The sequence below is a fragment of the Nipponia nippon genome, unplaced genomic scaffold (assembly GCF_047370975.1).
Source record: "Nipponia nippon isolate SJK-2023a ecotype South Korea unplaced genomic scaffold, ASM4737097v1 scaffold_4, whole genome shotgun sequence".
Taxonomy (NCBI): domain Eukaryota; kingdom Metazoa; phylum Chordata; class Aves; order Pelecaniformes; family Threskiornithidae; genus Nipponia; species Nipponia nippon.
In genome coordinates this window covers 62,684,666-62,697,158 of record NW_028262358.1, presented here as the reverse complement: position 1 = coordinate 62,697,158, position 12,493 = coordinate 62,684,666, and the positions used below count along the sequence as shown (strand labels likewise).

General features: G+C 40.4%; 1 protein-coding gene across 2 annotated transcripts in view; it reads right to left on the bottom strand.

Annotated features, from left to right (window-relative positions):
- The window catches only part of MAP3K5 (mitogen-activated protein kinase kinase kinase 5), a 107,055-nt gene that overhangs the window by 61,906 nt on the left and 32,656 nt on the right, over window positions 1-12,493 (bottom strand). For both annotated transcript variants that reach the window (XM_087777412.1, XM_087777413.1), the window contains exons 3-5: window positions 10,154-10,177; window positions 583-776; window positions 149-317 (exon numbers count right to left, since the gene is read on the bottom strand). In XM_087777412.1, coding sequence (XP_087633538.1) covers window positions 149-317; window positions 583-776; window positions 10,154-10,177 — 387 coding nt within the window. The remainder of the gene's footprint in view (window positions 1-148; window positions 318-582; window positions 777-10,153; window positions 10,178-12,493) is intronic.

The window sequence follows — 12,493 nt, the reverse complement described above, 5'->3', positions numbered from 1 at the left end:
ATCAGTGAAGATACTGTAAAAGATTTTTACTAGTGTGCATTACTGATATAGTTTGTTAGCAAATCTGTGCAAAATACACTAAAAATTTCACTGAGAACGTAATTTAATTTATCATGTTTTAGATGATCTTAGAGCATAGGATTCATACCTGGATGTCTCTGTAGGACAGCAGCAAGTTTATTACAATGTCAGCAGACAAGACTTCAACATTATCCACTCGCTGTCGAATCCTTGCCAGCTCTGCTGCAAGCTCTTTGCCCGTGTAGAGGGTACGGGCCTTCCTGATGTCGTTCAGAATGGATTCCCGGAAATACTGGCTGGAGGGGAACAACTTCACGTCAGCAACTTGGGACAGGGCCCTTGCATTTGTTTTTCTGGCCCTGCAGCTCTCCCACAACGTGTATGTGGAACATTTATTGGTAGAGCAGTGTCAATGGAGAGATTCGGTCAAGCTGAATTATTAATTATCAATTTGTCTCAACAGAAGGCAAAACATCACATCACCCTGAAGCAAGAGCCTGATGTTTATATTGCCAGCAGGAATATATGAATTTTACACAGGGGTACAAAAAGACAACTCACCTTGAACTGGCCTGTGCCACCTTCAAGAGCTGAATAAATCGATCCACCAGGGGTAAGCATATAGGCCCAAGCAGTGACTCAAAACTAGGCTGCATCAGTTCTGTTAGTCCCTTCATAAAACTGCTATCACAGCAGTACACCTTGTTATGCGGAGTTATCATATAAGGAACAAATATGTAGTTACCAGTGCACATCTGTAGGGAAACAAGGTACAGTATTTAGGGCAGTTACAGTTTGACAAGCCTAAGCATCAAACAACTGCATATACTACCTGCAGAATTTCACCTGTTACAAAGGTAGATCTGCTGCTTACTTCAGCAAGACCAAGATTTTACCTATGAAGTCTAGGATTACATAAATTCAATTTTCATCTCAAATACGATATACACCTGCAATGTATTCTTTCTGATTTCTGAACTGCTTCCTGTAAGATGAGTCTTTCTAGAAGCATCGTGTTGACCTTAAAACAGTCAGAACATTGGCTCAACAGTAAAACAATTCTGAGGGCACACCCTCGTCACCCCGAAGCGGCAGGCGGACTCAAGTGAAGCTGACATACACTCTTTTCAAGGTGACGGATGTTCAGAAGAGAGCAAGCACTCTGCAATTTAGTATAGCTAGGCTCACAGATGTTGAAAACAATAACACGAGCTAGTTGCCTCACAACAGGAAAACTGTAGAGAAAATTAATCCTCATATGAACTGCAAAATGACTCAAATAGTTCAGCATAACAAAGACAAATGAAATTCCCTGCTATGTAGCAAACCTTCCTGGCCAGTGGGACTTAAAACCATGCATATTTCAGAATAATCACTTATGGAATGTCTTAGTGTCACCAAACTGTGTTGATTTCTAGATATCCACGTACAACAGATACTTTGGAAAAAAAAAAAAAAAAAAAAAAAAAAGAAAATTAAGTTTATCTTCCAGGAAAGAAGGAGGCAAGATGTCTGGTGCCTGTGGTATGTATGTGAGTACAGATTTATGCAAATAGAAAGCTTGCTGAATATTTGTGGTTCTGAAGGGTCTTAACTATGAGACAGCATACCATCAAAATCAGGAGGAGTTCTGCCATTTGGCTCTCAAAGCTCAGACTCCACTACTGAAGTGGCCAACAGCCCAGCAAGAAAAGCCCTAAGGAAGCAATTCTTGAGACCCATCATTTTGGTACCCCTAAATTACTGCCAAGGTTAATTACTTTCTGGCCAGCTGCTTCTGTTCTCCCAGAAGTCAATACACCAATGAAGACATCACTTCAGAGACTCCCCTGGCAAGCTGAGCTCCATGCATTAGGAGGGCACTGGCTGAAGAGTTTTCAAATGCCCAAGACCAGCTGTGTGCTTAAAATGTGCATTTTAACACGCATTATTAGATTTTAAAAACATGGAAGGATGGAGGTACTCTAGTGTGTATAATGTATGTGTACAGATATGTCAGTAAACATATGCTTGTGTACAGATCAGAGACTGGCTACAAGGAGTACGGGAATTACTTTTTTTTCTTTTTAATTACACCTATTATACTATGAAACTATAAGACCTTGCTATAAAGGCAATCCCATCCCCACTTCTGAAGGACTGTGACAAACTCTGTTAAATTTAACAACATCAATTGATGCAGACATTTACATGAGGTCCATTGAGCTCAACTAACCCAGAACTTGGTTGGAGATTACTGCATACACCGACTTGCACAAGGATGAATTTAGTCTTCCTCCCCCAACAACTGCAAACTATTACAGCTGAATAGCTAGGACATATTTTTCTGTGCATGAGTGTAGCAATTCCAAAGGAAACTTGAGAACTGGGAAGTGTGTGACAATATTTTTAATAAGCAATTAAGGAGTGTGCTGCTAGAACCCAAACTGCTCATCTTCACAATGGAGAACTGAATGGACACTTCTGCTCAAGAATATGCTAGCACATAAGGTGATCACACACTTTCAAGGGTGGATGAACCTTTGACCCTGCTAAAACCTAATAAGCCCCACAGTCAAAAGCAGAGAGGAAATTATGAATTTGCTGGAACTGGTTTCAGCAATTACAGGACAAGGGTGGGCAGTGACTGGCACAGGAGCCACTATTAAACACAAGGCAGACTGTTCGCCAACTTTCCTTTTTTAAATAAAGGAGAAAAGGTTTGGGAATTCAGAGCCAAGAGAAAGAGTGAAGTAGCTACAGATATCCTGGGGCAAGCATTTTACTTCCTAATGTTTACTCAGTAGATTAAAAATAAATTCCAGGCTGCTTGCAGGAAGGCCTTCTCAGACCTCTGGCACACTGTTTCCCAAGCTCAGATCTTAATTAAAAATCAACCCTGAAAAAGGATGTTTCCAGCTTTTGAAATTCACAGAACTCGAAGTTTATCCTGGCATAATCGTCAGGCCACCTACAGAGACAGTACTAGAGTCTTCATAAATAATCCTACACGCAGGAAAACTCCTCTTCCTTCAGAGGCCAAGTGCTTGAGCCCAGTACTGAGCAAGAGCTCTTACAAACTGATCCCAAGTGCACCTTCTGTAGAAAGTAGGTATCTATTTCAGTCGAACAAGAGCCAGCAAAAATTAGTTTAAATGCATGTTTCCTGTTACCTGAGGGGAAAAAAAAGCTGGTTATATTATAGAGCCTGCTATAGGAGACATGCAGACCCAGTAGCCTTTGGAAGCAGTGGACAAAGAAGAACTTAACAGCAAAAGGCAGGAGAAATCACTACGGGGGAAGAAAACAGAAGAAAATAAAATAAATTCACAGTTGCTCAGAGGGCCCCCAGGGTTCTCAGGGAAATGTCTCAAGGCAGAATCTCACCTTGATCCCGGTGGCAAGTTGTGTGGGAACACAGTGGCCTTTCCCTCAGCCAGGGCATTAATTTGGTTGTTAACTTAAGCTAGACAGTTATGTTTTGTGGGGAGTTCTGTATCTCTGAAACCTCTCAAATTTGGCTGAAATTAATCAGACGAGATGAAAAAGGCAGATACAGAAAAAGGGCGGAGGATGAAAAACAGTACAAGCTCTTAAGTTTCATTTCCTTAGGAAACAGGCTTTAAAAAAAAATAGAAAAACCCCACATGCAGCAAAGTTAAGAAATACAAGAAATATTGACCTAAATTTCACTTTCCTAGCTAAAGAGTACATTAGATATTTAACAGCTGAACCTGACAAAGGTAAACATGCAATAGCAATAGCTCTGGTACCCCCCCCAAAAATAAATAAATAAATCAAGAGTTATATATTATTTACTAAAGGTGGTGGTGGAAGAAAGATAAGATAACAGTGACGGTCAGACTGCTCTTTTATAATACAGCCTATGGTCTCCCAGAAACTATGGAGAAACATATTTTGTCACCATCACAAATTCTAGCTACAAAGAGCCCAACCCTGACTGCATCTGGGCAATGACTGGGATGGGAGCCTGAGAGGACCAGGCTGCGGGGACAGCAGCTGAGGAGCTACTCCGATGTCAGACAGCTCTAAACCTTCTTCCCCTAAGCAGAAGGCATGACTTGCTGCTTTCCTCATTCCCAGGCTATGCAACCTCTGTCTCAGCTGCTTTTACTTCCTTTCTCAGCTTTCTTTGTCAAAATATAAGCTACACTAACTTAAGTCAGAAAGAATCAGATCGTCTTTCTGACACACACTTCCCATCTGCTCACACACTGCTTTGCATTTTGACTTAGCGCACATTATTCCACTTGGAAGTTTAAACATATTCCTCTTATCCTATTAAAATCTACTCTGTAGCACTCCATCCCAACTCTGATCTCACAAACTCTGATATTCTTTCCTAACCCGAATTAACTTCATTCTAGATTCCAACTTTGCTGAGCACCCCAGACAAAATTGTTGTTTTCCTTTGACCCATTCCTCTGACTCGCCATACCACGTACAATGAAAGTAAAAGAATCAAGCCATTCAAGAAAAATGGGCAATTTTTGAAGGAGTAACATCTTAAATCCAATTGCAAGATTCTCAGTTCTGTCAACATCCTTTAAAAAAAAACGTGAGTAGCGTAAAGGCGCTTCAAAAGTGGGTGGGAATAGACCACCCCCCGATGAACAACAGGTGCCAGAAGTTTCATTTTCCAACCCTCTTTCTTTATAAATTCCTCATTATTTAAGGTTCAAAAGCTCAAATTACACTAATGAAAGTTATAAAGTGATTGCAGGTCACCTGAGTTGTAAACCGAAAGGCATTACTGAAAACATCAGTGGCCAAGATAGGCCACGAGTGCGCACACAGATAGTTACTATGGTTCAGCCTGATGCACAAGAACTCAGGATATTAGATAAGGTAAACTTGGCCTGAGCTCTCAGATCAGCTGAACTAGTTATATCTAGGAGATAGGAACATACATATCTTTGAAGGCTTTGGGCCAGCACCCTCAGTAACTGGCAACATCAGGCCACCTTCTGAAAGACTATCTGTGTCATAGCTCATTTCATCACATCAGTCAGACTAATCAGAAGACCGAAGTACTGGCTGGAGCCAGCTACACATGCATAAATGCTTACCACAAAGCGACGAAATCTGTAATTCATTTTCACAAATGTTTTAATTGGTTTCTGTTTCTCTAATGTCCTTTCCTCACTTACTGTGCAAAATTGAACAATTCCATAGAGTGTGTAACTTCAGTTTAAATACAGCCATAAGATTGTCTTAATAGCTCTACAGTTAATGGAATTTAAGACTATGCTGCTCCTAGCTAGACCTACTGGTCACTGGAACATTAAGGACTTCCCCTTCGTGTTTGATATCCTTTCTCTACTTCTGAAAAGAAATTATTAGGGCAACTATTTGTATTTAAGAGATAACAAAAAATGCATAGCATTTAGTTATAGTTTGATGATCACAGTAAGAATATAGAACAGCCCTTCTTTCCATATCCTTCTCTAATACAGAACTGTTGCTTGTGAAAGCGGCAGCCTTTTGGAAATTCAATTTGGAGACCATGTCTTACTAGAAAGAACATCACGCAATAAGGTAAACACTACTCTCTCCCCCACAAATACATCTGACATAGTGCAGAAGATTCTGTACGAAAGTTGTACAGATAAAGAAGACATGGTGCTATACAAATAAGCATTTGAGTTCTGCCCAATTAATTCTCAGGTCTTGCTCTTGAATTTTACTTCAAAAGGAGGGAGAAAATCTGCAAAATCGCAGGGAATCAATGGTGTGCAGTCCTCTCAATTCCCTGAGGCTCTTTACTAACACTCTTCTGTTGGAATCATTTAACAGTCAAATATCCACAAACAGAAGAAAGCTGCTTTCAAAGACAAGAAGTGTCAAAGACAACAAAAATCCCCCCAAACAAAACCATGATGCTTTATTCATGGATGGGAGAATCTAGCAGAATCCCATCTACTTGCCTAAGCTTCAGGTCAGCATCCAATCTAACTTCTTTTTTTTAAATAAATAAAATCAGCCAAGGTAATAAAAATAGCCAGTATCTCTCACAGTAGGAACTGTTCTTCCTGCTGACTCTCCTCTAATTAAGATCAGGTTTTTTGCATTTCTCCTACTAGTTCTTTTGAGAAATGTCTGCTCTTATTTCGACTCTTCTGATGAGATTTTTCTTAAAGGTAATTCTCTGACTGCACATGGTGTTACATGTAGCAGATGGCAAAATCCTAAACCAAGTTATTAAATCTATTCCTTCCATCCCCCAAACACACAGTAAATCAACACGTGCTGATGTTTTAATGAATACAGACTCAGTTTGGGTTCACTTCAAATCCCACTCACATGAATGACAGCCTTGCCGTTGATTTGGAAAGGAACATAAGTAAGCCTCACACCTCAAACGAACTGAAGCACAGAGACTGGGTCTAGTCTTTTAACTACTTCCCAATTTCTTTGGGAATATATTCTTTCCTTATATGCCCAGCAGTAACATTCTGTTGCAACCATGCCACATCCTGAATGCTTGTTAAAAAATCAACATACAGTCTATATGGTCCTTTCATCATATTCACACAGGGAAAAAAGTTCTAACTTTTTTCAAGGAAAGAATGTGCCAAATATATTAGCCAAAGAATTCAAAAAATGAAAGAACGAGCAAGACATAGTGATATATCATAAATAACAATAAATACCACAGTTGTCACTATCAACAAAATATTTACTGAAGGTTACTATGTAGCATTTTTACATACTTGGATACCAAAAATCAAACTGCTTCCAAATCATTTATCAGCTGAGTGAGGAGTATTAAAAATATTTCCCCCTGTTTCCACAGTGAAAGAGACCGATAGCTAAAGACATCCTGTGGGATCTACAGTCTTCTCGCAGTACCTGTATGGAGTCCCCATGCTTGCAGATGCCCCTGGCATGCCTCACCCAGGGAACACTCATTCTCCTGCTCCCACTGAAGGAGCGCTACACCAAACTGTCTCCCAAGTTACACCTTAAACAGGAGGCAGTTAGGAAGGGCTGTAGAAAACCAGTAAAAATTACAATCTCCGAATCCCCAAGTGTCAGAAAAGGAAGACTCTAATAAGAGTCCCTAGCAACATAGCATTTGCTTCATCACTACTGCCTACAGTTCCCGTTGCCTCCCAGTGGCAGCCATACCACGGTCTCACACGCTGGGAAGCTCCCCAGGCTACCCATCACTCCAACCTGGTGCAAGCGAGCAGCCTGAACTGAAAGGTGAGCACTGTGTTGAGATGTTACTTACTGCAATCGGTTGCAAACAGCACCTATAATGCATGCACTTTAAACTTCCTCAGATTCAGCAAGAAGTGAAATTAAGAAAAACTGAATAAATGGCCATTTGGAACCCGACCTGCAGCTTTTCTCTAAAGTTGGTAAGACTCAAACCAGGGAGAACTAGGATGAAAAAAGAATTGGTGAGCTAAAACAACCAAAGTACAGCCATGTACTGTAACCTTTATACCAACATCTCCTTGGGACTGAAACTTTTTACTAGTAATTTCTAGAATGCCTCTGCTGCTTGGTTGACCTCAAAAATCAGATAACAGCGAAAACTAAACTTAAGCTTTCAAATATCAAAGTAACTGCCTCCTGTCGAAGTATCGCTCCCTGTAAAAATATATGTTTTTGGTATTACTGCAACATTTGGAAAAGGTCCAACTAAACAGCTATAAAACCACATATAACAGGAAATGAGCCTGTGTTATCTTTCACGGCTCTGCCCTGACAGGCTCCAGGCAGCTTATCCTAGCTATGCAACGTTGTATTGACTATTATTAGGGAGCACAAAAATCCAGTCAGAACAAAGAACAAAACAGTTGGTAATGGATTTTTTTTTTCCTCCCACTAGTTTTAGGGATACAAGGTTCAGGAAAAGCAAACACAAGGCATTTCAGTTACAGATATATATAGATACACACACGCGCGTGCTTGTTTTGCAGCCTTTTTAATCCCCTGGTGCCAGGGATACCATTGTCCTGTTACAGCTGATGTTTGCGTGCTATTAAAAAACATGTTCTGAACTCCTGGTTTATTCACATGTGAATTTCTTTTCTTTTTTTTTTTTTTTTTTCACATTTGCAACCTCACATAATCATTCATATGACTATTTTTGGTAAGAGTGGGCATCGCAGTCACAGCCTCTCAAGAACAGCACCTTTGTCATACCCACTTATCCAAGAGTCTTACTATTTATGAATAAACATGATTTTCATGAAGCAGGAATTATATTCAATAGTTAGGCATGCACCAACATTGCGAAAAGTCTACTTCCAGGTAATCTGGCTGATCTCATGCCAAAAAACGAGGAAGAAGGAGGGGAGAGAAAAAAAAAATAATCAGTTGCAGATCTGCTAAGCCAGTTTTACTGACTTCCCTGTTCCAATCACTGGGGAAATACTTCCTCCCAGAAAAGATGTTATGTGGGTGTGCTTGAAAACATCTGAGACTCTCAAGGAACACATTCTTTTCGTGGCATACATTGAAACATTTCTAAAAGTGATAAATGACAGTTTCACAGCCACCTATCCAAATTTAAATGGAAAACAGAACAATCCTTTCTCAAACAGATGAAGGCCAAGTTATCATACCTCTCCTTGAGCTTCAGGGACTGTCATTTGAAAATAGGACAAGACGACAACATCTCTGCTTTATTCTACTATACATGTCATCTCCTGCTGGTTTCCTGCGAACAGAACTCTTCCCCCTGTCCTCCCAGGGACATTACATTAGTCACACATCATTTTCCCTAGATCCTGGGCCACCAGAACAAAAGTACAGAACCCAATACATTCATTTACAAGAAAGGCCGTACTGTTCTCTTTGGTTTTGTGTAAAGGCCTAACTGATCATTTACCCCACTTTCGTTAGAGAAAGGCGAGAGATTTTTAGTCTAACATGTCATTCACAGCATTCTGCGGGTCTCTGAAAAGCACTTTCTGGTTAAGAGTTATACAGAAACTCTATATGCAACCCTCTTTGCTGCTTTTTTTTTTTTTTAATAAAAAAAATACTATGAAACTTAAAACACAGCATTAGGGCCAAAGCTTGCACTGGTTTTTAAGCCACCTTTAGAAACTCTATCAGCTATAGACTGCATCTATAGACTGTAGCTATACAACTGCATCCTTTTCAAAGAATCATGTTTCATACTGGCAGAAGTCAGTACTTAATCCATGAATTTCACTGTTAAATAAAGAAGTAAAACCAGGAATACTGCAGTTTTTATGGCAGTTTTAACACTGTGGGAAATAAAACCCGACCAATTTCTAAAATTAAAAACTTCATATGCCCCTTAGAAAAGTTTATTCAAATATATGGAATTGTACAGCATACACATAGCACCTCAAGATATCTGCACACCACTGACTAACCGCTATAAAATTATATCTTAGCATATATGGCTACCAGTAAGTCCAAAGCGAAGCCAAGAACAACTCAGCATGCCAGATAATATATTCTGACATGACTGGCCCTGCTGCTCCGGAACAAACCACATTGAGAAAGCAGTGTTCAGTCACAGGTCTGCCTCCCTTGAACTTGGGAGTGAAAAAGGGAAGGGGGATTTGCAAGGCCGACCTCAGAAACCAGAGGGATGCCAAGGTGCAGAAACCTACTGTTTAATGACTGGCAGTCACAGACAGACTACCAGGATCTGCACTGCACTAGGACTAACAGGCTCCAGGACACAACTTCCAGAAATAAATGCACACTCTCTCTTTACAAATATATGTATTTTCATAGCTGTAGCCACAGGTTTCTAAAATAAGCATCAGTTTCCAAATAACTCTCCTTTTTAATAAAGTATTTTTTAAAAACACTGAAGAACACTGTACAGAAAAAGGCAACAAAAAAAAAATGACACATGTAAATCGTGTGTAAAAACATAACAGACAAGTAAAGGCAGCAAGGAAAATACCACTGATAGTTGGAGGCAAGGTAAGAAGTGAGCCCAGTACCTAGCAACAAAGTGATATACACAGATTTGCTGCTAGGATTTCCAGAATTCTGCATCTAACTCTATAAAATACAGTAGGAGAGTGTTAAATGATTCAAGTGGAAAACATAAGATAAACACCATTAAATGGAACAGAAGTTTGGAATGCCTAGAATTCAACTGTCACCGAGAAATCATACTTACATTATTCTTCTGGCAAATAATTTCCTGGAATAAAAAAAGAAGAAACAAATCATGATGGTATCACTGAACAACTACTAGGAAAGATCAGTATGACTTTCTAATACTAACGTTTACAGACACATAACAGGAAAAGACCGGTTGGTAGATGTTTTCTATACCTGTCAAATGAACATGAATCAAGTATTGTCCCAGGAGAGACAAAAGGACTATGGAACCAAGTAGATACGTACATCCTATATATACACAGGAGCATATGTACTGTGTGCATCTGTATATACAAAGATATACATGCACACATGTACGTACCACTCCCTATATAAATTTTCTAAGAGGGATACGGTCCAAAAGTTGACTATTAATACACCTCTACTCGTATTTGAGAAGTTAAATATAGTTAACATTTTGCTGCCAGCAAAAGAAACTGAAGAACAGCGAAGCATTATTTCTATAAAGTCTTAAAAGATTCCAAAACTGGTTGAAATTCACATTGCTCTAGTAAGTCTGATGCAAAGAATGTCTCTTCACATTTTACGTGTAAAGTTTCAGAGAACAAGCAGCCAGAGCACACACAGATGGGAAGAGCTGGTTCTTGCCCACTAATCTGGGTGGTACAGCCCAAGCGTGAACCACTTGTGGACAGTGACCTTGCTTTCAGGAAGATTTGTCACCAAGTTCTGATCCCAGCAACTGATAACCCTGCCAGATTTATCAGACAGCCATACTACACCTCTGCCACTGGGACCGCTGAGCGGCTTCATCTACACCACAGCATGAAAAACACAACACCAAACCAAGGCACCTCGTATTTTCCATGTTGCGCAAGTTCCATAAAACTGCTCTTCCCCCTGTTGAGGGGGCACGTTTCACACACGACTGTTGCTAGCTTTCGAAGTGTGGGACATAAATACAATAATATACATAAGTATATGAACTTATGCATGTACATATATAGAACCATAGGATGGTTTGGGGTGGAAGGGACCTTTAAAGGTCATCTAGTCAAGCCCCCCCATGCTCAAAGCCCCATCCAACCTGACCTGAATGTTCACATAGAGGAATATTCCACCAGCAAAAGTTTACCTACATTGCTTGGTACCCAAGTTAAATCATGTGCTGCAGTTTTGTGTTTCCTGCCATTTCCATGATCATTTTCAGTTTTTGAATTCACCACCTTCTATGCAAGATTAACAAATACAGGAACAAACATGGCCTCAAAAGATGCCCAGGCATGCCCACAACTACTTTTTTCAGGCAGTCACTAAATAATACGGAAAAGGTCTTGCTCTCTGACGACTTCCCTGCAAACAATCAAAAGCAGAAACACAGGCCCAGCTCCAAGCTAAAGGAAATCAAAGAGAGTCTTTCAGTGGGCACTGTACTGGTGGCCACTGGGACATCCAAGCCTCCCTGTGCAGAACTGGGCTTCCACTGACATCAGTGGGATCCTTACACATGACCTGTTTGCAAAGTCCAGCTCCTAAACCAGTAAAAAGTTCTCCCAAGTGCCCAAGGAAGCCTGGTGTCTCACTCCAAGCAACTTTCAGTGGGAGTTGGGTATTTGGCTCCTTACCCAGTACAATGAAATTCTGCTCTGCTTATACTGTAGATCATTGTACTTGCATAATTGAATTCAATCCACAGAGAGGTCTTTTGTCATTAGCAGTTTTATTTTTAGGGCTTTTATCTGCATACTCTTTGTGTTGAAAAAAAAAAAAAAAAAAGGAAATAATTGGATTGCAATTAGTCCAGTTGGCTGAGAAAATCTGGAGGGAAGAAACCAAGTTCATCAAGGTATGCCCCCTCCCAACAGAGGGCCAAGCTGCAACTACTGGGACAGAATCAAAACCAAATACCCTGCACTAGCCAGAAGCAGTGGAAGCAAACCCTCCACGAGAGGCGACAGTGCCCAGATTGCAGTCTGACTCACCAAGCTGCCTACTAAAATGCTTCTTTTCAGCAATGCCTAGAATGGAAGTGCAATAGCATAAAACACCTCTTGATCAGAGCCAATGAATCTGAGGGAGGGGAAGTATTTGAAAAGACTGCCATCCAAGTTGCCTGCCCTCCCCCATCCCTATGGAAGTTACTAAACCTTTACTAAAGTTAGCAGGAGGAAGCAAGTATCAGCTCCTTGGCTGACACAATTCACAGTCCCAGAGATTATCTTAAACCAGCATCTTGACTTAAACTAACCTACCGTACTGCGAACTGTGGCCCTGAGGACCAGGCACAAGTTTTGTTTTTACTAACTCTGCTACGCTGCTGGTAATCTCCAGCACAGCAATCCTGCAGGTACCTGATGTAAACAGCTGTAACTCAGCAAGACATACCACAGTCCAT